Genomic DNA, 25,285 nt, shown 5'->3' on the forward strand with positions numbered 1-25,285 from the left:
GCACTGCCAGCAGCCAGCGGGAAACTTGCTGTGGCTGTACAGCCTGCTCCATCCAGTCCCTTTACAACCTGACACACACTCGCTTTCTTCCAATTGTGCGGAGGTCTCCACGCCGCAACGGTGAACGGGTTTGTTTGAGAGTTTTCTAAAAGTATGTACAATGTATATTTTCCATGTATTTTGATTTTTTTTTGCCCTCAGGGTTGTTTATAAATCTGTGTTCTGGTGTTTGCAAACCAAGTGAGAAATTCAGAGACAGTGGGAGCAGACTTTGGAATCCCAAGAACACAATCCTGGGACGGTATCTCTTGTTTGCTTTGCTACATCTTGGCTGTTTGGTAGGGCCATCTTTCTCACCAGTGTGTTAATGTGCACAGGGCTTAATACTAGCAACCAGGTTTTCAATGATTTCATTGCTATTATGGTTTATTTTAATGATTTGATGTGCATTTTAATAAGGTACAACAGTCGTATCCGTTACAGATGTGTTCACAGAATTGTGATCATGACTATTCATCAACTATTTATTATTTCTCTTCAGTTTTGTTTTAGGAGTCAAGGCTATTGGAGTGCTGATTGAAGTTAAAGTGATTTACTATTAAACATGGGCATGACCAACAAATAGGGTTAGTACCAACCTGTAGCAAGATGACAGTCACGTTCTGTTTGATTATGCCAGTGTTTCACATTCGTGCTCTTAATTGAATCTCCTTTCTCTAACAGGTGGCAGAGACGTGAAAGTTGTTGCTTTGGTGGTCTGCACTTCTCTGCGAGGCTTGTCCAGGACTGTGACATTTTGAGTATTCACTCCCAACATGGTGATTTGCCAGTGCCAAGATCCATCACCTATATCCACTAGAACAGCCAGATCTTTCCACTTGAAATACTGAGACGGAAATATCAGAAAACATGGACTTGCAGGAGACAAGTGGAATGTAATCTGTTGTCTGACAAACAGCATTTCTTTAAACCCCTTTTCCATTATTGATTTTCAGACCAATATTAGTTGCAATCAAACAAAACCTTCATTGACAGAAGATTGGATTTTTCTCTTCGTCAGTGCAAAGATCTCCTTGCCTTCAGTGCAACTGAATAAGACTGTGAGCCAAGGAAGCACTGTTTGCTCCCTTTTCTTCTTGTAATCTGCACCTTTTAAAGACTAGAAGCAGTGAATGTGATGGCATTGGAGGATAAACGAGACAAAAGTATGTCTTTCACACAGATGGTAATTGAAGAAGACTCCATGAGGAATGGACGGGGGCTGTCCGATCAGTGGGCCGACTCTGTGATGGTTCGACCCAGGACCACTGAAAGACACATCACAGTGCATAGGAGGCTAGTACTGGGCTTTGCCATTTCCATCTTGGGTCTCATCATAGTCACAATTATAGCCGTGCTTCTGAGTGTCAAGTTTGAAGAATGCTCTAATGATGGCAGCACTAAGGTAGGGAATGCCACTGTGTACAGTGGGGCCAAGTTCAACCAGACTCGAGAGAGCCTCAGCAATCCCAATCCTAGTAAAATTGCTGAAAAGCCATGGGCACAGCTGAGACTGCCCACTTCAATAAAACCCTATCATTATGATCTGAACTTAACTGCTTTCATGGATAACTTTACTTTTGCTGGAGAAATCTGCATTTGGATGCACTGTGTGAACCCTACGAAATACATAGTGCTGCATGCAGACAAGCTGCCAGTTGAAGGGGTTGAGGTCACTGTTGCAAATACCTCTGAACACCTTGGGATTAGAAAATATTTCCTATATCCACAGAATCAAGTTTTAGTGATTATGTTGACCAGGGAGCTGAAAGCACAGAAACACTACACTGCGACAATAAAATACAGTGCCAAAATAGCAGATGAATTACTTGGCTTCTTTCGGAGCTCCTACGTGACAAATGGAGAGAGAAGGTATGTTTGCCAAAAGTTAACTAGTTAATGAGCATTTTAGCTGATTAGAAAACAGTAACATAAATGTGAATTGAAGTGTTGAGCAATTTCATTGCTCTTTAGCCTTTACGAAAAAGTGATTATCATACCAGATGATTGTAACATCACAAAAAAGCTTAAAAGTGCAGATGGAATATATAAACTAATTGAAATCAGCTTTTGAATATATTATGTAATCTTTTAAAAAAAACTTTGGGATGACCCATTTTCTCAGTCATTGAGTTCAAGATTTGAAGGAAAACTGGTGGATTTTTCAATGATCCTAATTAGCACTACATTGAATATTTAACTATTATTCTTCAATTATTTAAAAGTTATTGTAATTTTGGATTGTTGTTGTTAATAGCAGGTGTGTTTTTTTTAACTCGTTGGCATTTGCTACATACAGACTCTCAACACATTCCGTTAGTTTATCTGCACCAAGGAGAAATATCCTACATTCAGACTTGTTGTGTACCAGTGGTGTTACAACAAGACCTTGTGTAGGTCTGTTGAAGATTAATCATTAGAGATTAATGGTTCGGGAACATTTCCATAGCCACTGTACCATGCAAATACATTACTATAAAAAGACAAACTAGAAGGACCTGGGATCTCTTGGTTAATAATCCCTGTGTTCCCTGTATATAATTTGTTAACATTGTGCCAGTAGGGGCTGCTGTAATCATGTTTGTATATACTAGGGAATGTTGGAAAACCACAGATCCACAGAACTCTGCTATGATGACTTATTCCCCTGGTAATATTTCTAATTGTTGAACAGAATCAATGGGATAATTGAACCACAACATTTTTTAAAAAAAACTTTTTTTTTATCATAATGAATTTATGTTGTGCATTGGCTATGGAGCTAATGAGGCAACAGTGCCCTCTCTGGATGGTCCTGTTGTTGATGCCAGATTCTCATTTCTACAAAGTAAACAGCAGAGTTCTACTGCATATTTGTCATTAATATTGGTGTGAAAGATCAGGTTACACAAATGCCAAGTGTGTATCATAAGGAGAAATGCATTGTTCTGTTTGAGGCTGATTTACAATTAGATTCAGGAGTAATCACAGAGCCATAAAAATGTTTTAAAAAGTATTGATAGAAAACATAGTTAAATAAATTGGCAACTAATATATGGATGTAGAATCTTCTGTTTGCACTTCAGATGCTGCAGTGCTGTACAGCAAACTGCAAGAGCACAAAGTGTGCAGACAGTCTAGTGTTTATATTAAAAGGTTGCCGAGTTATTAGGTTAGCTTCCATTCAAATGGTTTAAATATGAATTATTACCAAGTTCCAATTAATTCTGCAATTGGTACAGCTGCAAGAGAAGTACAAATTTGGTAAATTATCATCCTAGACAAAGCAGCCCACTTGATTGGCACAACACAAACATTCACTCTGTCCACCACCAACATACAGTAGCAACCGTGTGTACCATCTACAAGATGCATTGCGGAAATTCAGCAAGGCAGTACCTTCCTGATTCACGACCACTAACATCCAGAAGGACAAAAGTAGCAGATACTTGGGGACCCCACCACTTGCATATTTCCCTCCAGGTCACTCCCTCCTGACTTGGAATGTATCACTGCTCCTGCAGTATTACTAGGTCAACATCCTGGAACTCCCTCCATAATGGCATCATGGATGTCCCTATGGCAAATGGATTGCAGTAGTTTAAGAAGACAGGTCATCACCAGCTTCTCAAGAGTACTACAGATGGGTATTAAATGCTGGCCCAGCCAACGAAGATCACATCTCCAGAATGAATAAAAAAAAGTCATTCCTTTCCAAAAAATACCACAAATCATTTCATGACAATGAGGAAAGAGAACATTGTAGGTTGAGCTCAATTGTGCTGATTTCTTTTGCAAAGATTGTTCAGATTTTGATTCCTGTTCGGTTTGATGGAGTGAAAGTTCAGTTCTTCTGGTGGCAGTGAGATGTCTGTCTGGAATTGGGTTTGACAACATCAGTTCCTTTCCTTTGTGGATCATTTCATAAAATTGACCAGAAAGAATTGCTAAGTAATAACAATATTACATTCTAACTCTGATGGGCTGGAGTGCAGACCTGAAGAATTCATACTGACACTTCAAAGTTTTACTTTAAATAAAACGGACTCACCTTAATAACTCATTGTTTGCACTGTAATACTAACACACAGGAAACCCCACAACCCCACATGGAGTTCTGCTTTAATGAACAGTCTCACGGTAACTTTCCTAAACATGTTAGAAGATAGCAATATTTTTCAACGACGAATAGCATTAAGGGAGTTTTATTAAACATCAGATTACAGCACATTAGACCTGGGAGTAGATATGATTATTATTAAGGAGATAGGAAGGACTGCCAATGCAGGAAGTCAGAATTGACAAAATGTGAAGCTGGAAAAACACAGCAGGTCAGTCAGCACTGGAGGAGCAGGAATGTTGACATTTCAGGTTTGTTATAATTAATAGGAATGCCAAAAATGAAAAATCAAGTTTGCTTCCCGATTATTTTATGCAAAAGTCAACTTACATTAATGCGGTATCTGAGGAGACTTTTTTTGAAGAGGAATCGACAGTTCGCTCCGCGTACTTTGATAAAAGCCAAAATACAGCAGGCGCTGGAAATCTGAAACAAGCACCGAGAATGCTGCAGACATTCATTCGATCCGGCGGCTCTTCCTGTCTCCACAGATGCTGCCAGGCCTGAGTTTCTCCAGCATTCTCTGCGTTTGGGTCAACATAAATCATTCTTGCGCCTACCGGGAGAGATTAATGGATCAACTCATTTACTAATTCGTGGGGTTTTGCTCTGTACAAATTTGCTACAGCGTATGATTAGAAAATACCAGTGACCATACTTGTAAAAAATCTGTTTGGTTTTGAAGCACTTTGGGAGGCCTTGAGGGAGTCAAATTCACTTTATGTATGGAAACTATTTTTTTTAGCCATGCAGCATTAGCCCCAATTTTTTTCCTTTTCATGGAATGGGCTATTTATTGATCTTCTATATTAGTCATGGAAAAGTGCACTGATGCAATGAAAACTGTACTCTGATCTATGTGACTTTTCTAAATTTGCAAGCATCACAGAAGTGAAATAAAATGTATGCAACACTGTAATAAAGAGGTGCTTATATATATTAAACTGGCTAAATGTAAGTTGGGTGAGTTAAAACACTTTGTGAATCTCCTTATGGAACACGCAGTGCCTGAGTTGTGCAGCAGTGCAGAATGTGCAAAGTCCAGCTAAATGGTTGTTTGATGGAGATTGAGCAGGAGTTACTTGTTGTGTAAGAGTGAATGTAAAACAAATGGCACAACCAGATGCATATATTTTAAAAACAGAATAATGTGGATGCTGGTAATCTGAAATAGAGAGAAAATGCTAGAAATAATCAACTGGTCAGGCAGGTGAAAAGAAATCGAGTTAATGTTTAAGTAATGAAAGGTCATCAATCTGAAATGTTCCATGGATACTGCCTGTCTTGCTGAATATGTACAGCATTTTAAAAACTGAAGGAATTGCAGATGCTGTAAATCAGAAACAAAAAAACAGCAATTGCAGGAAAAGCTGAGCAGATCTGGCAGCATCTGTGGAGAGAAATCAGAGTTAACGTTTCAGGTCAAATGATTCTTCCACATATACTGGCAGACCTGCTGAGTTTTTCCAGAAATTTCTGTTTTTGTGTATGCACAGTGTTTTCCTATTTTTGTTTCAGAATACACTTCAATTCTACTCTTTAGATGTAACTTTATTCAGATCTGAGTGTGAGCTGCCTTTAGTGATGAGATTTAAGGTTGCTTTGATCGATTTGGTTAGAGTCAATAATGGCAGCAAAGACTGAGTGGCATCTTCAGTAACAGTGAGGCTAGGTTAGTTTCAATGCGTGCTTTTAACAGGAGGTGAGTTACCAATAGAGACATGGCCACAATGCAACCTCTTTCATAGGTCTGCTGCTTTGCATCATTTGGTCAAGTTTTGTCATCTTTTGTATCCTCAGCATTGCTCTCAGATCTGTTGTGAGAAAATAGTAGAATTGTCTTTGACAATACATGATGAACTCTTTGTGCTTCTAAGCACGTCTCTACTAGACAAGACAATGATTTCTTTGCCTCCTTTTCTGTAATACCTAGCTTTGGGTTAAAATATCAGTATTGGTCAATAATGACAAAAAAAAGTTCATTTTTCACTTGGACAAATGCTCATTTAATTAAACATGTTTATGTTGATGTAGGTATGAATTGTTATTGTTGTCTATGGGAAAATGTTAATAAGCAAAAATAACCCATATAGCATTGAGGGAAAAATTCTATTCTCACTTCGTTTAGAGTCAGACTCAGAGAGATATACAGGATGGAAACAGACCCTTCGATCCAACATGTCCATGCTGACCAGATATCCTAAATAAATCTAGTCCCATTTGCCCCATATCCCTCTAAACCCTTGCTATTCATATACCCATCCAGATGCCTTTTAAAAGTTGTAATTGTACCAACCTCCACCACTTCCTCTGGCAGCTCATTCCATACATGCACCATCCTCTGCATGAAAAAGTTGCCTGTTGGATCCCTTTTAAACCTTTGCTGTCTCACCTTAAACTTATGTCCTCTAGTTTTGGATGCCCCCACCCTGGGGAAAAGACAGCCTATTTACCTTATCTATGCCCCTCATGATTTTATAAACCTCTATAAGGTCACCCATCAGCCTCTGAAGCTCTGGGGAAAATAGCCCCAGTCTGTTCAGCCTCTCCCTACAGCTCAAACCCTATAACCCTGGCAACATCCTTGTAAATCTTTTCTGAACCCTTTCAAGGACAAGTTACCAATGTATGCATTCTTACAGCATGTCTTGGTTTCAACCCCTCATTTCACCTTGGTGTATTAATTATACATTGTCCATGATTTTTTTTGTCTCATGCATTTATCAGATTTTGTAGGGCTGATCACACAAAACAGCATTTACTAACCCTCTATAATTGGAACCAGAGGCCTGAGTCTTTTGATCTGTCTAATTTGAAGTTATCCACTTTGTTAGGAAGAACAGATGTGGAGAATACTTTATCAGTGCTAGGAGGTTGAAGAGAGGGGATGTACAGAGGAATCTATGTCCTTGTTAGTAAGTGACTGAACGTTTAACATGCAGGTACACAAGCTATTAGGAAAGCTAATGTAACATTAGCCTTAATCGCAAGAGGATCTGACTACAGGAGTAGTGAAACCTTGCTTCGATTGTATAGAAGTTAGGTTAGACCACACCTAGTGTAATGTGTGCAATTTTGGTCTCCATATCTCAGGAACATGTACCTGAGATAGCGATTGTTCCGGAAAGAGATTGGAAAATCTAAGCCTGTATTCTCTAGAGTTTTGAACAGGTGATCTCATTGGAACCAATAAATGTTTAAAGGAATAGACAGGGCAGATCCAGGTAAGACCAGGGAGTCTGAAACCAGGGAGAGCAGTTTGAAAGTATGGCTGATGCCACCTTAGGACTGAGATGAGGAGAAATCATTTAGTAAGAAAGCTGTAAATGTTTGGGATTGTTTACCCAAAGAGCTGCGGCAGCTCAGTTTTTGAGAATGTTTGAAGTAGAGATTAAAGAATTCTGATTTATCAGTAGCAGAACTGGTTATGGGGATAGTGTGGATGAAAGGCGTTGAAGTGTTCGATCAATCCTGAGCATCTTAAATTGTGGAGCAGCAATGATGGGCTGAATGGCCCATTTTCCTTTGCTCCTATATGCTCAGCACACCTGAAAGCAGCCAGTCAGCTTACAATGCATTCAGAGTCTGCATGAGGGCATGCTTATTAAAGCACTCTATATTGTCTGCATTTCAGATCCGCAGTACCTATTTGGAACATGGAAGCCCTATGTAAGGATATTTTTTTCCATAATGATCGTCCACAAGGGCCAGCTTTTTGTTTATGTTTTTGTGAATTTTACCCTCAGCGGACAACCTTCTGAAGTTTGCCTCCAAACTTCCTCCCTTCACTCAACTCCAAAGTATTGCAGAAAATGCAAAAGCTGTTTGCTCTGAAAGTCCCACCCTCCCATGAATCTGACTTTCTTTCAGCATGGACTTTGCAATGCGCTGAGATCCAAACATAAAATGATACAGAGCTGATGTTTGATTATGGAACAACATTTAATAATTTTTAAGTAGCTTCAATTGAATGAGTATGGAGAAAGGATCATGTGATCATTGCAAGTGTGTAATTAATGATCAGCTTGACTTCATGTTGCCTGAAGATCATCCTTAAAAGGAGAAAAGAGAGGTAACCCAATGAGTGACAAGGATTGGCTGTTAACAATTGTCCTCAATTCTGTGGTGCTCTGGTAGTGTCTGTACCTCTGGACCAGGAGGCAAGAGAACACGTTCACCCAGGCAGAGGAAGGTGATAGTAGATGGACTTTTGTTCAAGAAAGTAGCAGTGAACCTACACACTAACCTGGTAAGGAATGGCAGCGTAGAGAGATTGGATAATCATAACGAGGGGGAAGCAGTTTGATTATGGCAAGGAAACCGAAAATTAGTGAAATAACGCAGGTTGTCAGAAGAGTCACAAATATAGGTTGGAAGAGACTGGGAGAAAGAAATACATTCAGTTGGCCTGAAATAGGCTGAAATGAAAGAACTCCTCGTATAGTGCTATTTATGAATTTTAGAAGGAGACAGATATAATGCTGATCTTGCTGAAACACCCACATCCCATGGCATAATGAAAACAAGTGTTGGACATTACTGAGGAAGCCATACTTTCTGGTTTTCATCTGCAGGAACTGAAGTTAATACGATTCCAACAGCTCAGTAATTCAATGTCCTGTTTGTGCTGTTGGCAAATATTTAAATTGCTCATTGCATTTTTTGTAACTGAAGTACTTAAATGGACTATTAAGGACAACACTCAATTGATACATTCTATTCACTGCAATGGAAAATATTGTGGTTTTAAATCAATTTGCTAACACTAATTCGTCCAACAGTTCTATTATCATTTTGTTTCACAAATGACATGTGGAATGACAATTGAGGAATTGGTGTGGAATGGTGATGGGCAATTAAGGTATTAACTTTCATCAAAGATCAATATATAGATGTGTTCCTGATTGAAAATATAAACAGAAATTGCTGAAAATATTCAGATCACGTGCCACCAGTGGAGAGAGAAACAGTTGATCTTTCAAGTGCAAGTGACTAGTCAGTTACTGAAATAGTCCATGTCCAAGTCTGTGGCCAAATAAATACCAGGTAATGACTGTCTCCAATGTGACAGAATCCTACCTTCAACCCTTGACATTGAATGGCATTAACTTTGTTGAATCCTCATTTATCTATGTCGTAGGGTGGTCACCATTGAAAGGAGACAGAAGTGGGTACTGCAGATGCTGGAGATTAGAGTCAAGATTAGAGTGGTACTGGAAAAGCACAGCAGGTCAGGCAGCATCCAAGGAGCAGGAAAATCACCTTCAGGGCCTTTGCCCGAAATGTCAATTTTCCTGCTCCTCGGATGCTGCCTGACCTGCTGTGCTTTTCCAGTACCATTCTAATCTTGACCATTGATAGGAACTGAGTGGACCAGTCTTAAGTGCTGAAGCTAAGAGAGCAAGTCATAGACTGGAAATTTTGCAACGAGTGACTCACTGCCTGAGTCCTCAAAGCCTGTTCATCACCTGCAAGGCACAAGTCGGGCGTGAGATAAAATAGTTAAGCTTAAACATTGGAAAGTCAGTCATAGTTTAAATTCACTCCCACTTCCCTTTTGTTTGTGGCATTATACAGCATTTTCCAAATCTGTGACCTTTATCAACGAGAAGGACAGAGCAGTAGATGCACAGGAATGCCATCACCTGCAGGTTGCAAGCCAAACACCATCCTGTCTTAGAATTCTGTCACTCACTTCACAGTCTATGGGTCAAAATCCTCCCTAATGGCATTACGGATCTATCTACACCATGTGCAGTGACTCAAGAAGGCAGCTCACTGTCCCCTTCTGAATGGAAATTAGGGATGGACAATAAATCCTATCCTGGCCAGTGATAACTGATGATGTTTGTGCAAATTTGGCACAAAAGACTTAGAGGGTAAGTGTTTTACATGCTAATGAGTTAAGCTTTGATGGTTGTTTCCACATAAAATATATTTTAATGAAAGGCAATGATGGTAGCAATGAATTTTTGCCCACTGTATTGGGATACGATGATTCTGCTCTTTCAGAGTATGAAAAGGCAGAGAAGGAAGTACAGTCAAGTTTTCAACACAGAATTATTCAATATCATTCAGGCTTGGAAGGGGAATGCCAATAGTTACTTTGTTCAAGAAGACAATCATGATCCAATGCTCATTCTGTGTTTGCACAAAGAGGAGCTGTATTGAATGAGCGTGGTCATATCTAAATATTCACTTACGATAAAATTAGATTGTTTACTTATTCAGAATCGGCCTTGTCATACTACATTTATCAGGTAACCTCTTAAAAAGTCACCAGGAAGTCAATGGTTACATGTACACATTGCCAGAGTCCGAGGATTGCTCTCTCATTAAGGAGACAGGTGGTGGCTTAACCTGAGGGTTATCATACCTCTGGGGCAGGGAAAAGTTTGAGGAGGAGAGCCCTTCTCATCCAGTGCAGAAATTGAGTTCACACTGTTGGCATCCTCCAGCCAATTATGTCAACCAAACCCATAAGTTACATTATTATTTAATAGAAAGATGAATTGTGACATGAGATCTGTCTACAAGTGTGATTGATGTTAAAAATGTGCCTATGGAAAGCTTGCATTTGTAAATATGTGAAAATGCATATTACTTGCGCCTATTATTTAACACAAAGAGAATAGGGGTTCCAAATACTCTAAGTACAGATACTAACAAATAAATGTTTAAGAAAAAAGATCAATTGTTTAATTTTAAGGACAACAAATAAAACCTGTAGAGCATGAAGAACACATTCCAGATGTCTCTAATTAATTCCTCTATTCAGCAAACTGGATAGGCATTATAACTTGCTATGTCATTTACTAATTGACATTTTCCATTTTAAGAATTCATGGATCCAACTATTTATGTTCTTTTAGATCAGTCCAGTAAGTGGCATAAAATGGATGAAACCGTTATCTCCTCCCCGCTCCATGGCATCTCTTTCTACAGCATGCAAAGTTAATGTGCAGGCCACATCATGAAGTTTTAAAATTTGCCTTTGTTTTTGATGTTGGCCCCTCATAATCGAGGACAATATGCTGTGCAATAAGTGGTTGTGAGTTGTCTTTGATTTGGTCTGGCTCTGTGAGTGTAGCTTTACCACAAGTAATCCGGAGTTCTCGACTATATCTGCTGAAAATTAGGTGGTTGGAGACGGGATAGTCATTTGCAAGGTCCATTGAGTAGTTTTTTGAGGACAGGGCTGATGGTGACAGATTTAAAGAAGGTCAGGACAATACCTGAAGAGAGAGATTACTATTTTGAATATCGACTAATATTGAGACAAGCAGTGGGAATGGGATCGCAGGATCAGGAGGTGGGTCTTATGGACAAGTTGAGTCAGGGAGGACTTCAGAAGTGAAACAAAGGAAAGATACAAATTGAGGACTAGAGTGAAGGAAGCATTGAAGGAATTTTGGTGATGGATAGAATTCACTCCACCAACCTGCTTATGTCTAGTGCCAATTCTCTGGTTCATCCTTTGACGCCATCTTCAATTTTTGTCCCAATTCTTCATTTTGTTCTCCGTCTGAGTGGAGAAACTAACTAATTAATTAATATTGCTGACTTCTTTTCAAAGCATGATTTAGAACTGTTCTTGAGCTCTGTATGATGTCTCAACATCTTTATCATTGCATATTATGCATTTAATTGAGTTTTATAGTATTCATTATTCATGTGTTACAGAATCTCAGCTAGAACCATTCTACACTGATTTTTCCTGATAGTCACATTTATCAGGGCCTTGGTTCAGCACCTCACTGAAAGGGAGTGTTTTTTGTTTTAGTGCAGTGTGCCCTCAACACTGTCATAGATTACCAATTTTGATTTTTATGCTTGAGCCCTGGAGTGAGACTTGAACCCAAAACCTATGTGTCTCAAAGGTAAAAGTGCAACCAACTGAGGTACATTGAGACTAAAAATATCCCAAACATTTGAAGACCTACATTTCAGGTCGTATTAATGGAAGAAGATTTGGGTGTAGAGTATTCCTGGACCTGCTTTTGCACTATCACCATATCTTTGATTTGTGTGTAGCAGAACTCCATTGATACATTTGAGCTTGATTAGTGCTGCACTTCTGACTGAATAACAGCAGCTCCAGCTAATTTCCTGGCCCTGATCAAATGCCTATCTCACGAACCCATTTTCAACTGAGGATTAAGGTAGTCTTCCTCATTTTAAATTCTGGTCTTGGAATAATGATGGGAATAAAACTTTTTAGTGGAGATAGTGGTAATGTTACTGGACTGGTAATCCACATGCTTGAATTCATGTTCTGGGTACCTTACTTCAAATCTTACCACAGCAGTTGGTGGAATTTAAATTCAATTAACTAATCTGGTTAGAGGGATTGTTTAAGTAACCCTAATTACTATCATCAACTGTTGGAAAAAAAACATTTGTTCAGTAGTTCTCTTTAGGGAAGAAAATCTGCAGTCCTAACCCAGCCTGAACTGCATATGGTTCCAAGGTGCAGACAGACTGGAGCAAGGGATTGTTTCCAAGTGAAGCTGGTTGGTTTGTGGACTAGGGAACAGTTATCAATGACAATGAATCTATATCTGCCAACAGCAACGTGATTGGTTGTCAATTAACTGAACAACTTGGGCAGTAAACAGGGCAGAGAAAACCAGTCAGATCAAAAGAGATACCAACAGGTCTGCAGCAGATAGAAATTCTGCCTCTCAGTTCTCGGCAGCAAGCCACTTTAAACTTGAAGAAAACCAGCTTACCTTATCAACAGAAGCTGCAACTTGTGTATAGAGATAAGGATAGATATTAGGATAAACCAGAGATCTTTCAGAAATGAAACAGCCAACCTGTGCCTCTTACAAGACACTGGAAGCAGTGTGTTGTGTGTGTGTGTGTTGTGTGTGTGTTGTGTGTGTGTTGTGTGTGTGTGTTGTGTGTGTGTTGTGTGTGTGTTGTGTGTGTGTTGTGTGTGTGTTGTGTGTGTGTTGTGTGTGTGTTGTGTGTGTGTTGTGTGTGTGTTGTGTGTGTGTGTTGTGTGTGTGTGTTGTGTGTGTGTTTTGTGTGTGTGTGTGTGTATGTAAGGAGGAGTTTATAAAGAGTTTGGAGTTTTAACCTGTAGAGGTTACTTAATTTAGCTTAATATGATTACCTGTAATGAATAGTGATTGTTGCTAAGCACAGAATCCTGGTCCATGCGTTCTATCAATCTGAATCTGAAAATCAGTTTGGGGGCGGGTTTTGCATATTTCATTTAAAAATGTTAACTTTTAACATGACTCTGACAACAGTGGGACTTGATAACCCTGTGAGTTGTGACAAATAATAGTGAGGATTTTTATCAAGCGTTTTTCTGTTCCCTTGTGAAGGCTGATATTCTGGCTCCACATTTCTGACACATTTTCATTTTTTTGTGTCAAGTGCTAAAATTATGAGTATTTCTTTTCATCTCTATTGTTAGGGATCATTACCGGCCAACTTCTCACAGATTTCTGGACTGCCAACTTGTAATGAAAGCAATCCCCTCCAGAATAATGCAGCGCTTTAACATGGCTGCATTTTCATGACTAAAGTTACAACGTTTTCTTGTATCTTTTAACTTTGATTAGATTTTAATAATTTATCAATTTGTATGCAGTCTGTCATTGTTCAGACAAAAATGTGTTGGCTTCCGCATGATAAATGCTCAGGAGTGATCAGCTTATGTCCTAAACTAGCCAAATTAGATGTAAATAATGCAATACTCTTGCAAGAATTTTGTTACAGTCATCAATCTTTTCATACAAATGCCTTAATGCTTAGATAAAGTGGAGCTCAGAGTCCAACAAAGTGTAAGTGAATAGATTAAGTACCAGAGAGCATTATCAAAATTCTAATTCTACTCCAGAATTCAGATGAAAGTTTGTTCTTTTGGATATCAACTGGCAAAGTATTCACTGCAGGACTGTGTTTATTCATGTTCATTGCTTTCATGCCTTGGGTGACCCAAGCTTTGAGTATTGTGCTCTTCCATCCTGAAATGTGTGCCCAGATTTGGAAACAACACTGTACTCCAGATGGGGTCTGAACAAGATTCTGTACTACTGAAGCTAAGCTTCCTCTCCATTGTATCTAAGCCCCCTTGATTAAAAGACCAACCTTTCATTAACCATTTTAATTATATTTTCTACAAGTGCACTAACTTCTAATGAGTTATACCCAAATGCTTTTCCTTCTCTACAGTTCCTAGTTCTTAGTCCCTAAAAATACTATATTTGTCATGTTTTTGTCACTTTTTAAATCGTTGTCAAAATTCCCAGTGCTGGTTTGATAATGAATCACAAATAATCAAATTAATTGCCGAATTAACATTGTGAATCTTTTCTATTCCTGACCTGTAAATTAGATACTTCCTTCTCCTTTTGCTCACTGCAGCCAATATTTCTTTCTTAGTTTGCTTTCCAATTTCTCTGTCTCTTCGCCCAGAACGTTCCCACGGGTTTTGGAACCCCATCATCATTCTGATGTTGCTGGGGTGGATCCTGAACCAGCAGTTGTTGATAGTGAGGCAGGCTTTGCAACTTTCCGTGACTCGCTTTGCATGGCTGCCTCCAAACTCACCATCCTAGCAAGGACAGCAGGCAGATTGTTGACTCTGTGAGTTCAGTCCGAGTACAGACAGGTCTAGAAACACAGCAGGCCCCATTGCAGCGGCAGGGGATAGGGGATGGGCAGTGGGGGACAATTGATACAGGCCAGTGACTGTGTGCCCACATGGTGCCCTTTGCTGGTCTGCCCATTGTACTTAAAAAGCTGAGACATCATCTGGAAGTGATTTCTGGTGGAGTAGAAACCCAGGCAATATCCCATTGGTTTTGGCCATTACTGTAGCCTTTGGTTAGTTCAGGTCCTCTTTGTGGCGCCTGGCCTGTTATACAGTGGCCACCCCCACTCAGCTGGTGGTCTCTGATAGGCACTCTGCTCATGGCGGACAGGTTGAAAAATTGCCCCTACAGAGGTTCTAAGCAAGTTAGGTGCCTCCATAGATCAATGAGCTGACCCGCTTCATGCACTAGGAAAGGTTGCATGGAGTATGTCAGTGCAGCTCCCTGTTATTTCCCAGTCACCCATCCATAACCTTGGCGCCGGGATAGATAATTCTTTCCCCCTCTATCAGAATGTAGACAATAAGAAGAACTTAAACTTGAACAGCCATTTATGTATTGTAATGTAAAGGGTGAATGAGAATACATGATGTTTACACCATTGGCCAAGCCAGCAATGCCCATAATGTTTTGAACAATCATTAGGAGGTGATGTAAGATCACTTGACTACTAAGCGATGCTTCTGTCTTGCAGCCATGCTGCAAACCTTCAGTCTGTCTGTGACCAGTTATTTAACACAACGTTTCTTTTTATAAACAAAAAGAAACAATTTTTTGGTTATTATTAGTGACTTTTGTGGGATTTGTATGGACAAATTAGCTTCTAAATTCCTTGAGCTGAAATTTTAACTGCAGTTCTAAAGATTTCTGGTGCACCTGAGGTCAGGGACAGTTGTTGTGTCTTCTTTCTTTTCTACTTTGTACATTAAAACGAAGGGACAGGATCGATTCTTTTTACAGTTTGGGGACTCATGAAAAGTCCTCACTCAGTTAATTGACTGAGAAGAGATGGTGGTGGTTTTACCATTCTCAGCTAGATCGAGGTGAAACATACTCATTCATGGTTGGCATTGTTTACAATAATTGTACAGAGCCACTTCATTTATATTAACATGTGGTTATTACTCTGAGAATTAATTCTGAGAATGTTCAATTGGGAAGGTATTATTACATTTCAGACATATCACTTTGACCAGCACCATTATTATTCCTTATTCCTCGTTGCACTGTGTTGAAACTAGTGTTTGCTATTTTTAGAATATAGTAAGGAGAATATTTTAGCAAAAACTGGCAGGTTGTAGTTGAGGAAGGGTTTTGGTAGAGCTACAGTCTTAAAAATCAGATTCTCAATCGAAACCCACCTCCAATCTATCCATCACTGGCTTTACCCGAGGCTGGTGACAAGCCAGCTCCAAGAAGGTAGTTCAGGATGTTGTGAAACTCGAAAGGGTTCAGAACAGAGTTACAAGGATGTTGCTGGGATTGGAGGGTTTGAGCTATAGGGAGAGGCAGAATAGACTAGGGCTGTTTTCCCTGCGTGTCGGAGGCTGAGGGTTGACCTTACAGAGGTTTATAAAATCATGAGGGACATGGATAGGATAAATAGACAACTCTTATCCCTGGAATAGGGGAGTCCAAAACTAGAGGGCATTAGGTTTAAGGTGAGAGGAAAGACTTGAAAGGGACCTAAGTGGCAACGTTTTCAATCAGAGGGTGATGCGTGTATGGAATGAGCTGCCAAAGGAAATGGTGGAAGCTGATACAATTGCAGTATTTAAAAGGCATCAAGATGGGTATGTGAATAGGAAGGGTTTAGAGAGATATGGGCCAAATATTGGCAAATGGGACTAGATTAATTTAGGATATCCGGTTGGCATGGACAAGTTGGATTAAAGGATCTGTTTCCGTGTTTTACAGCTTTATGACTCTATAACTCTGGTACTTTAAACACAGTGAGATGGCTGGGACTGATTTCTCATAAGGAATATTTTAAAAGTGATGAAGAGTGAAGCCAGGCTAGTGATTTGACATCATATCTGAGTTCTATATTTCAGGACAACCCTCTGTGATATTGCAGGAAATGATAAATTATATGCGTATGTCATTTTCATATGTTGTCATGCAGAAGGAGGTTCTTTGGCCCATTGTGTCTGCACCAGCTCTCTCAGCATCTTGTCTTAATGCCAAACCCCTACCATTTCCCTGCAGCTGTTTGGTTCTATTTAAGCAAAGCATCAATTTGCCCTCTGAATGCCTCCATTGATTCTGCTTCCAGCACTTTTCAAGGCAGTGCATCCCGTACCCTAATAATTTGCTGCATGTAAAGGTTTTTTTGTCATCTTGTGTTTGCTTCTTTAGCAAAACCCTTTAAATCTGTGCCGTCTGGCTCTTGATGTATTTATAAGAAGTAAATAACTCCCTATTCACTGTCCAGACCCTCATGCTTTTGAAAACTTCTGTCGCATCTTCTCTTAGTTTTTTCTACTCGAAGGAAAACAGTCCAATCTTCTCCAATCATTCTGCATTATTGAAGTGTCTCATCTTTGGAAGCATATTTGCAGATCTCTTCTGCACTCTCCCCAGTATAATCACATCCTTTCCACAGTGTGGTGGCCAGAAATGTATACAATACTCCAGCTGGGGTCTAACCAGTATCATATAAGTTCATCATTATCTTCCTGCTTTTGAACAAAATTCTGCAACTTATGAAGCTTAGAATACTATCTACATTATTAACAGATCTCTCAACCTGTCCTACTAACTTTAATGACTTACAATACATACAGAGTGGAGAGTATGGTGCTGGAAAAGCACAGCAGGTCAGGCAGCATCCGAGGAGCAGGAGAGTCAATGTTTAGGGCATAAACCCTTCATCAGGACCATTCCTGATGAAGGTCTTATACCCTAAACGCCGATTCTCCTTCTCCTCGGATGCTGCCTGACCTGCTGTGCTTTTCTAGCACCACACTCTCGACTCTGATCTCCAGCATCTGCAGTCCTGATGTTCTCTTTATAATACATAGATCTAGTCACTCACTCTTACACACCCTTTATGATAAAAACCCTTCTTTTTGTACTGTCCATGTTCTTTGTACTAAAGTGTATCACCTTACACTTCTCTGCTTTAAACTTTGCCTGCTATCTAACCACCCACTCCACCAGTTTGTCCCTTTGAAGTTTCGCACAGTTTACAGTTCTTCTGTGTCTTCTGTCGACTACAATCTTTTAAACTGTCCTGTGAAAACCAAGGGTCCCAATGTGAATCCCTTGGAAAGTCCATTACAAAAATTTCTCCAACCTGAAAATATCCATTAACTATTAAATTCTGTTTCCTATTATTCAGCCAATCTTGTATCCACATTGCAGTTGTCCATTTTATTCCATGACATGGTAAGTTTCCTAACAAATCTGTTGTGTGATATTGTCTCAAATATTTTGTATTGGAATTCACTAATACCTTGTCAGAGTCAATGCTTAGTAGCTGTCGTTGCTGCTTTCCATTTCAACCAACCAGAAAGTTTCTGCCAGGTGTCAAAAGCAAACATTTTTAAGTATATAACAGTTAACATTTGAAGGAAAGAAAATCATGTAAAAGTAAAGGTCACCATAGTGTGTTCTCTCTCTTGAGAGAGAGAGAGAGAGAGAGAGAGAGAGCTGGTGGGAAGTTTAACCTGAGGGTCACCTTAACTCCGATAAGGGATCTTCATGGTGACCTCAGCTAGCCTGGAAAATGAACCCCCATTGTAAGTATTATCTGCATTGTAAACCAGTTATCCAACTAATTGGCCCTCTGTTAATTCAGGAACAGCTTCATGGAGTTTCTCTAAACCTAAATGAAAATAGAATCACCTGAAGAGCATAGGGATGATGTAAAAGTGAATTTGATCTGAGTATTTCCCCCACTCAACTTCATCAGAAACTTAGAAGTGTCTGAAAGGATCTCAGAGATTTCAGATCTTTTTATTGGATTTGGAACAGATTATGTATTAGGTCTAGGTCATCTATTTGAAGTATCTTGTTTTTTCTTTTCCTAATTCTGTGTATCTTTATAACAGGAAAGTAAATCTGTTCAAGTACTTTTTAGCCTGTCTTACAGTATATTCATGTTTTTGCTTTAGAATGAGGCAGGAGAATGCAATGATATTTTTTTAAGAAGCAGTCGTAGATGCTAAACTAAATGTGGCATGTGCAAGGGCACTTGGCCTGTTTGTGGACGCTGTCTTTCTATTAGAGAACCCAGGTTCTTGTGAGATGGATGATAAAATTAGATGTGGTAATACAAGGTAGTTGAAGGCAGTGATTGTCTGAAGAAGAGTTAGATTTACCAGATTATAGAATAGTTACTGTGAACAGTGGAGAAGAGAAAAATCAATATTCATACAATTATTTGTAAGTTGAAGATACTATGCTAGGGTAATCTCAGTGAAGCAAAAGTATATTTATATTGAGATATTTTGATATACATAGCTAACCCTAGTTTAATTCTAAGGAGGTCATAAAGGAATCTGGGCAAGGGACATGGCTTGTTAGCATCTGTTTCCAAGACTGGTTCCACAGTGAGGTGGCACACTTAATGGGTGAATTGCATTGGATATCATGCAGTGCAGACTTGAGTGTGCACATCGTGAGTATGGACCAGTATACAGAGTAGGCAGATCCCAACATCAGTTTGTGTGCAAAGCTCATTTTACAACAGTGATACCATTTTGAAGTGCAACCCTTTAGCCAATCCCCCTCTCTTAACCTCACACAACTGACCAGACATTCAGCAGCAGGAATACCCCTGACAAGTGCTGCTTAAAGTGATCATCATTATTTATTGGTTACTTAGAGTCATAGAGATGTACAGGATGGAAACAGACCCTTCGGTCCAAGTCAGTCAGATATCCTAACCTAGCCTAGTCCCATTTGCCTCCACTTGGACCATGTCCCTCTAAATCCTTCCTGTTCATATACCCATCCGGATGCCCTTTAAATGCTGTGATTGTACTAGCCTCCACCATTTCCTCTGGCAGCACATTCAATACACATACCAGCCTCTGCGTGAAAAAGTTGCCCCTTAGGACCCTTTTAAATTTTCCCCCTCTCCCTCTAGTTCTGGACTCACCCACCCCAGGGAAAAGACTTTATCTATTTATCCTATCCATGACCCTCATTATTTTATAAACCTCTATAAGGTCACCCCCTCAGCCTCGAAATGCTCCAGGGAAAATGACCCCAGCCTATTCAGCCTTTCTCTGTATCACAAACCCTCCAACCCTGTCAACATCCTGGTAAATCGTTCCTGCACCCTTTGAAGTTTCATAACATACTTCCGACAGGAGGGAGACCAGAACTGCACGCAACATTCCAAAAGTGGCCTAACCAATGTCCTGTACAGCCGCAACATGACCTCCCAGCTCCTATACTCGATGCTCTGACCAATAAAGGAAAGCATACCAAATGCCTTCTTCACTATTCTATCTACCTGTGACTCCACTTTCAAGGAATTATGAACCTTCACTCCAAAGTCTCATTATTCAGCAACACTCCTCAGGACCTTACCATTAAGTGTATAAGTCCTGCAGTGATTTGCCTTTCCAAAATGTAGCATCTCACATTTATCTAAATTAAACTTCATCTGTTGATTGATTTCTTCTGGCTGTTGATATAATTCAACAGAGGTCTAATGCTTTCGGTGATTGTTCCTATAGGAAGTAATAATTTTTACAAGGAATGATGTGGCAGGGGCTGGAAGGACTTTCTGCAAGTCACTCCTAGTACTGAACATTGTGCGCAACAGTAGCCGTACAACATGAAGCAGTCCTGCAGTCTGCGTTGTGATCTCTGTGATCCCCTCACCAGATCTTGAGGCTATACGGTTTAGCTCCTTTGTGCTCTGCCAGCAGTAACGCGTACATCCAATTATATAGTCAGTAACCAGAACACCATGGAATCAATAAAATCTGTACAAGATCACTTATTGAGACAGTACTCTAAATAAACATCACAACGGTTTTCTTCTTCAGTTACAGTGAAATAACCTTTACAAATTGAGAGACATGATACTTGTGCAACGTATTACAAATTTACATAATCCAGTTAGACTATTTGTCATCTTCTAAGCATCCTGTTTACAGTTATTAATCCTAATATTTTTAATTATTGATCCTAATTATCTTTGAATTTTGGTGCATTAGGCTTTCCAATACTCTCTTCACAGGCTAAAGAGATAAATCAGCTTCATTCTAAGGGCATTTTTATGCCAGGTTAATCAATTTGTTTGTGATCTCTTGACTTTAGAATCTGCAACTTTGAAAATTGCTGTATATCAATTCCTTTTTAAATAAACCTTCAGTTTGGTTGTGCTGTTAAATCCCATGGGAGCTACCTAATAAACATATTCTACTTTCTTCCAGCTACCTTGCAGTGACACAGTTTTCTCCAACGCATGCCCGTAAGACATTTCCATGTTTGGATGAACCAGTGTACAAAGCCACATTTAAAATCGCCATCAAACACCAAGAGTCTTACTTGGCACTATCTAATATGCCAGTCGATGCCATAATTCATGAGGAAGATGGATGGATCACAGAACAATTTTCACCAACACCTCGAATGTCCACGTACTATCTGGCTTGGGCAATTTGCAACTTCACCTATAAGGAGACAGTTACCAAAAGTGGCATTACTGTAAGTTTGTGTTAGCACTTTAATAATAGAGCTCATATCTCTATTAAATAACATAATGGTATTATAGAAAGCGAAAATGCTGAAAATTTGTAATAAAAACAAATATAAAATGTCATAAAATGTGATGGTTTATAGAGATAAACAATAATTTACTGAAAATCTGTATTAAAACAAATATAAATTATCATACTATGTGATGGTATATAGAGACAAAAAAAAATGCTGAAAATAGAGTCATAAAGGCATAGAGAACAGAAAAATTCCCTTCAGCCCATCATGTCCGCACCATTCAAAAAAAACTTCCTAACCATTCCAATTCCGTTTTCCAGTGCTTGGCCATAGCCCTGTATGCTGTGGCATCACAACTGTACATCTTAACATTATTTAAATGTTATGAGGGTTTCTGCCTCTCCCACCCTTACAGGCAGCGTGTTCCAGATTCCCACCACCCTCTGTGTAAAAAAAGCTTTACCTCTAATCTCCTCTCACTGCTTTGCCCCTGACTTTAAATCTGTACCCGCTGGTCATTGATTCCTCTATCAAGGGATATAGTCTCTTCCTGTCTACACCATCTGTACCCATCAAGACTCTATACATCACAATCATGTCCCCTTTGCAATAAAAACAAAAGGGAAATGCTAAAATTTTCAGTATTCCCAACAGCATTGGAAAAGGGGAAACGTTTAAATATTGGCAAGTTGAGTTCTGCTGAAAGTCCTTCATTCAAACCAAAATTATTTGATTGCCAGCTACTGATGAATTGGTTATACATTTCTGTTCATGCCTGTCTTTTGATGGAAAAAAATCCCACTTTACACCATGAACAATTTGATTGGTTTCATTCCAGTTTTAGTTATTCTCTTTCGCACCTTTTCTCATTATGTTTTGATTTTTTTGGGGGTTATGAATATTGGCAGTGAAATTACTTGGACCCAGACTGTCGACATATCAGTGAGTGTTGTTGAGGTCTGTGAGTGTGCCATAATATTGAGGGTCTGACCAACAGACAGCCATGCGATGGAGAGGTATCTCTGCCAATGCTGTTGCAGTGGATGGGAAACAGCTGCCTTAGACGGGCAATGAGCTTGATTACTAAGTACCAATGGATTAGCAGTTAAATGCCTTTAGAGGAAGGCCAATGGGAGTAATTAGACAGAGAGAAATGGAATTTTCTGCTGAAGTTGATAAATAATGCAGATGGAACCGAAAGTACAGGCACTGTGTGGCATGTTGGTTTCCTGACACCATTCCAAAGCTGGCTGTTCTGGGCAAATTGGGTTTGAGGCCCAGCTGCCCATTTTATGGAGATGTGCAGCAAATTAGGTTTATTAAACATCATTACAGCCACTTAAAGGAGGCGGAATTGGTTTCTCCATCTCCTGTAGATTTGCCTGGGTGAAGGTGCAGCCAAACATCACCCTGGAGAGGGATTTTGCATTCACCCACTATAGAGGTGGGCTAGCTTCGTTGCATATTTGATTGTTCAAAGAAGTGAGTGAATGGGCACCTTAAATGTTGAAGAACCCCCTCTGCGAGTTACCTCCTACTGTAGGCTGTCGGCCAATTAAAGTTGATTTAATTCACCCTTAAATGAATGGGAACTCCTTTCACTATACTAATCAAGAGGGGACCCAGACAATATCAAAATAAGTTACTGCTTCCACTAAGGGTGAGGTTTGGACCCAGATACGCTCCTGGCTCTTATTTCCTAGATCCAAAATGGAAATATTGGTGGCCCCTTGGCTGACCTACAACCCCAGTAGCAGAAATACCAGAGTCAAGTACAACTTTAATGTGGCCATTTGTTGCAGCCATTTCTGTCCTGTTGACATGAAGGACCCAACTTGAGTTGCTTGTTCCAAACTATTGTATGAATGTGGTGGCCTGGTGCCAGAATCCCAACGTTTCTATGTCTCACAGATATTTGTCATTTGTTGGGCCTTTTGTGCCTGACTTTTTCCAGGAATCTGCCATTGAGCTTGAGGAGCTTTAGCTCCATTTTGCATCTGTATAAGTGTCTTGTGTAAAGCATGTGTTTGTGGAGCTTTACATCTTAACAGTGTCATCATGACTCAAAAGCTTTCACATTCTCACATTTCACATCTACTTTAGACAAAACAGCAGAGAGAAACAAAGACGTTTAATTCGTTAATGCTGGCTGGCTGAACTATCCCATTGACCTAATATAAGGTCGTTGTCAACCATTTCCAAGCACTAAATAATAAGAAAAGCTATCCATCAGCAACTAAACAAGCACCACACAATCTCCCAATCAAATGACTTCCATTTTATTTCCATCATCAATATCTGGAATAAGCAGCCTCCACAAAACTATCTGGTTTTTCAAACTGCTTCCCACTGTTTTGTCAGTGTACAGAGTAATTGAATAAACAATCTAATTCTTTTTAAACATGAGCTGTGATGCCCCAGTGGAATTCTAAAGCTACTGTCACATTCTTCTCAACCAAGTAGAGGATTGCACCAGCTTGATTAAAACATGGAACAAAGTTGTAAAGAACAAGCATACTCAATTATATGTGTGAATTTTCTAAATGAAAAATATGCTCAGGGAGTTAAATGGGAATTTTTCTTGACATTTTTATTACTTTCATTCCCTGTGTCTTTCAGTAACTAGGAGTTGTACAAGAAACACCTGAGGTATTTCTCTGCACTGTCTGAGCAGGAAAAAGACCCAACATCAGTCCAATGACAGCTGGGCTTGGACAGACACCAAGGGAAAGTTCTGCTTGGTGTGCGATAGTTTTAGTGAAATATCATAGCCACAACCAAGTTTTCAGAAAGGATATATCATTGCATAGACATCAACCTTACAGAAAACATAGGTGGTCCAGCATATACTTCAATTTTCTATGATGGTAGTTTGAGGTTGCCATGGAGGAAAAAAAATGGAAATATCGCAATGTGGTAGTTTATTGGAAATCTAGAAAAAAACAAAAAATAAGACTTTTCGTCTCGGTTTCACTGAAAATTGGAGATTATTTAGATGGGCTGATTGGAGGAACAGATTGTGTTTGGAAATATATGACTTCATACCAAGTGGCAGGAGCTGGAAATGTAACCCATATTGAAATAGTAATGATTGAAGGATTTGAAAGCATTATGCACTTGATCTGTCCCAGTGAAAATGTGAGGGTTTATCATTTCTCTTTATGCCAGTTCATTAGCCAACTTTTTATTTATTTTGCTGTTCTCTCCCATGCGTCCTGTTCTGACACAACAAACAGTTGAGTGACGCAGTAAAGATAAGGTGAAACATTGCACGACATACCAGTGCAGGTTCATAGTTCCTTGAAAGTGGAGTTGCTGGTAGATAGGATAGTGAAGAAGGCATTTGGTATGCTTTCCTTTATTGGTCAGAGCATCGAGTAGAGGAGTTGGGAGGTCATGTTGCAGCTGTACAGGATGTTGGTTAGGCCACTTTTGGAATGTTGTGTGCAGTTCTGGTCTCCCTCCTATCAGAAGGATGTCATGAAATTTGAAAGGATTCAGAAACGATTTACTGGGATGTTGCCAGGGTTGGAGGGTTTGAGATGCATGGAGAGGCTGAATAAGCTGGGGTTATTTTCCCTGGAGAAATGGAGGCTGAGGGATGACCTTAGAGGTTTATAAAATCATGAGGGGCATGAATAGGGTAAATGGATAAGGTCTTTTCCCTGGGTCAGGAGAGTCCAGAACTAGAGGGCATAGATTTAGGGTGAGAGGGATCTAAGTGGCAACTTTTTCATGAGGGTGGTGCGTGTATGGAATGAGCTGCCAGCGGAAGTGGTGGAGGCCAATACAATTACAACATTTAAAAAGCATCAGGATGGGTAGATAAATAGGAAGGTTTTCAAAGGATATG

The 25,285-nt window shown here is 39.6% G+C and overlaps 1 protein-coding gene across 1 annotated transcript in view; it reads left to right on the plus strand.

Annotated features, from left to right (window-relative positions):
* LOC122559754 (thyrotropin-releasing hormone-degrading ectoenzyme-like) overlaps window positions 1-25,285 on the plus strand; it is a 112,670-nt gene continuing 87,385 nt past the window's right edge. The window contains exons 1-4 of the mRNA XM_043709719.2: window positions 1-151; window positions 542-626; window positions 724-1,911; window positions 21,150-21,423. Of these exons, the coding sequence (XP_043565654.2) occupies window positions 1,178-1,911; window positions 21,150-21,423 (1,008 nt within the window). The 5' untranslated portion in view covers window positions 1-151; window positions 542-626; window positions 724-1,177. The remainder of the gene's footprint in view (window positions 152-541; window positions 627-723; window positions 1,912-21,149; window positions 21,424-25,285) is intronic.

This window comes from Chiloscyllium plagiosum, unplaced genomic scaffold (assembly GCF_037043375.1).
Source record: "Chiloscyllium plagiosum isolate Xiang-an unplaced genomic scaffold, Cpla_swu_hap1 HiC_scaffold_19, whole genome shotgun sequence".
NCBI classification, from domain to species: Eukaryota; Metazoa; Chordata; class Chondrichthyes; order Orectolobiformes; family Hemiscylliidae; genus Chiloscyllium; species Chiloscyllium plagiosum.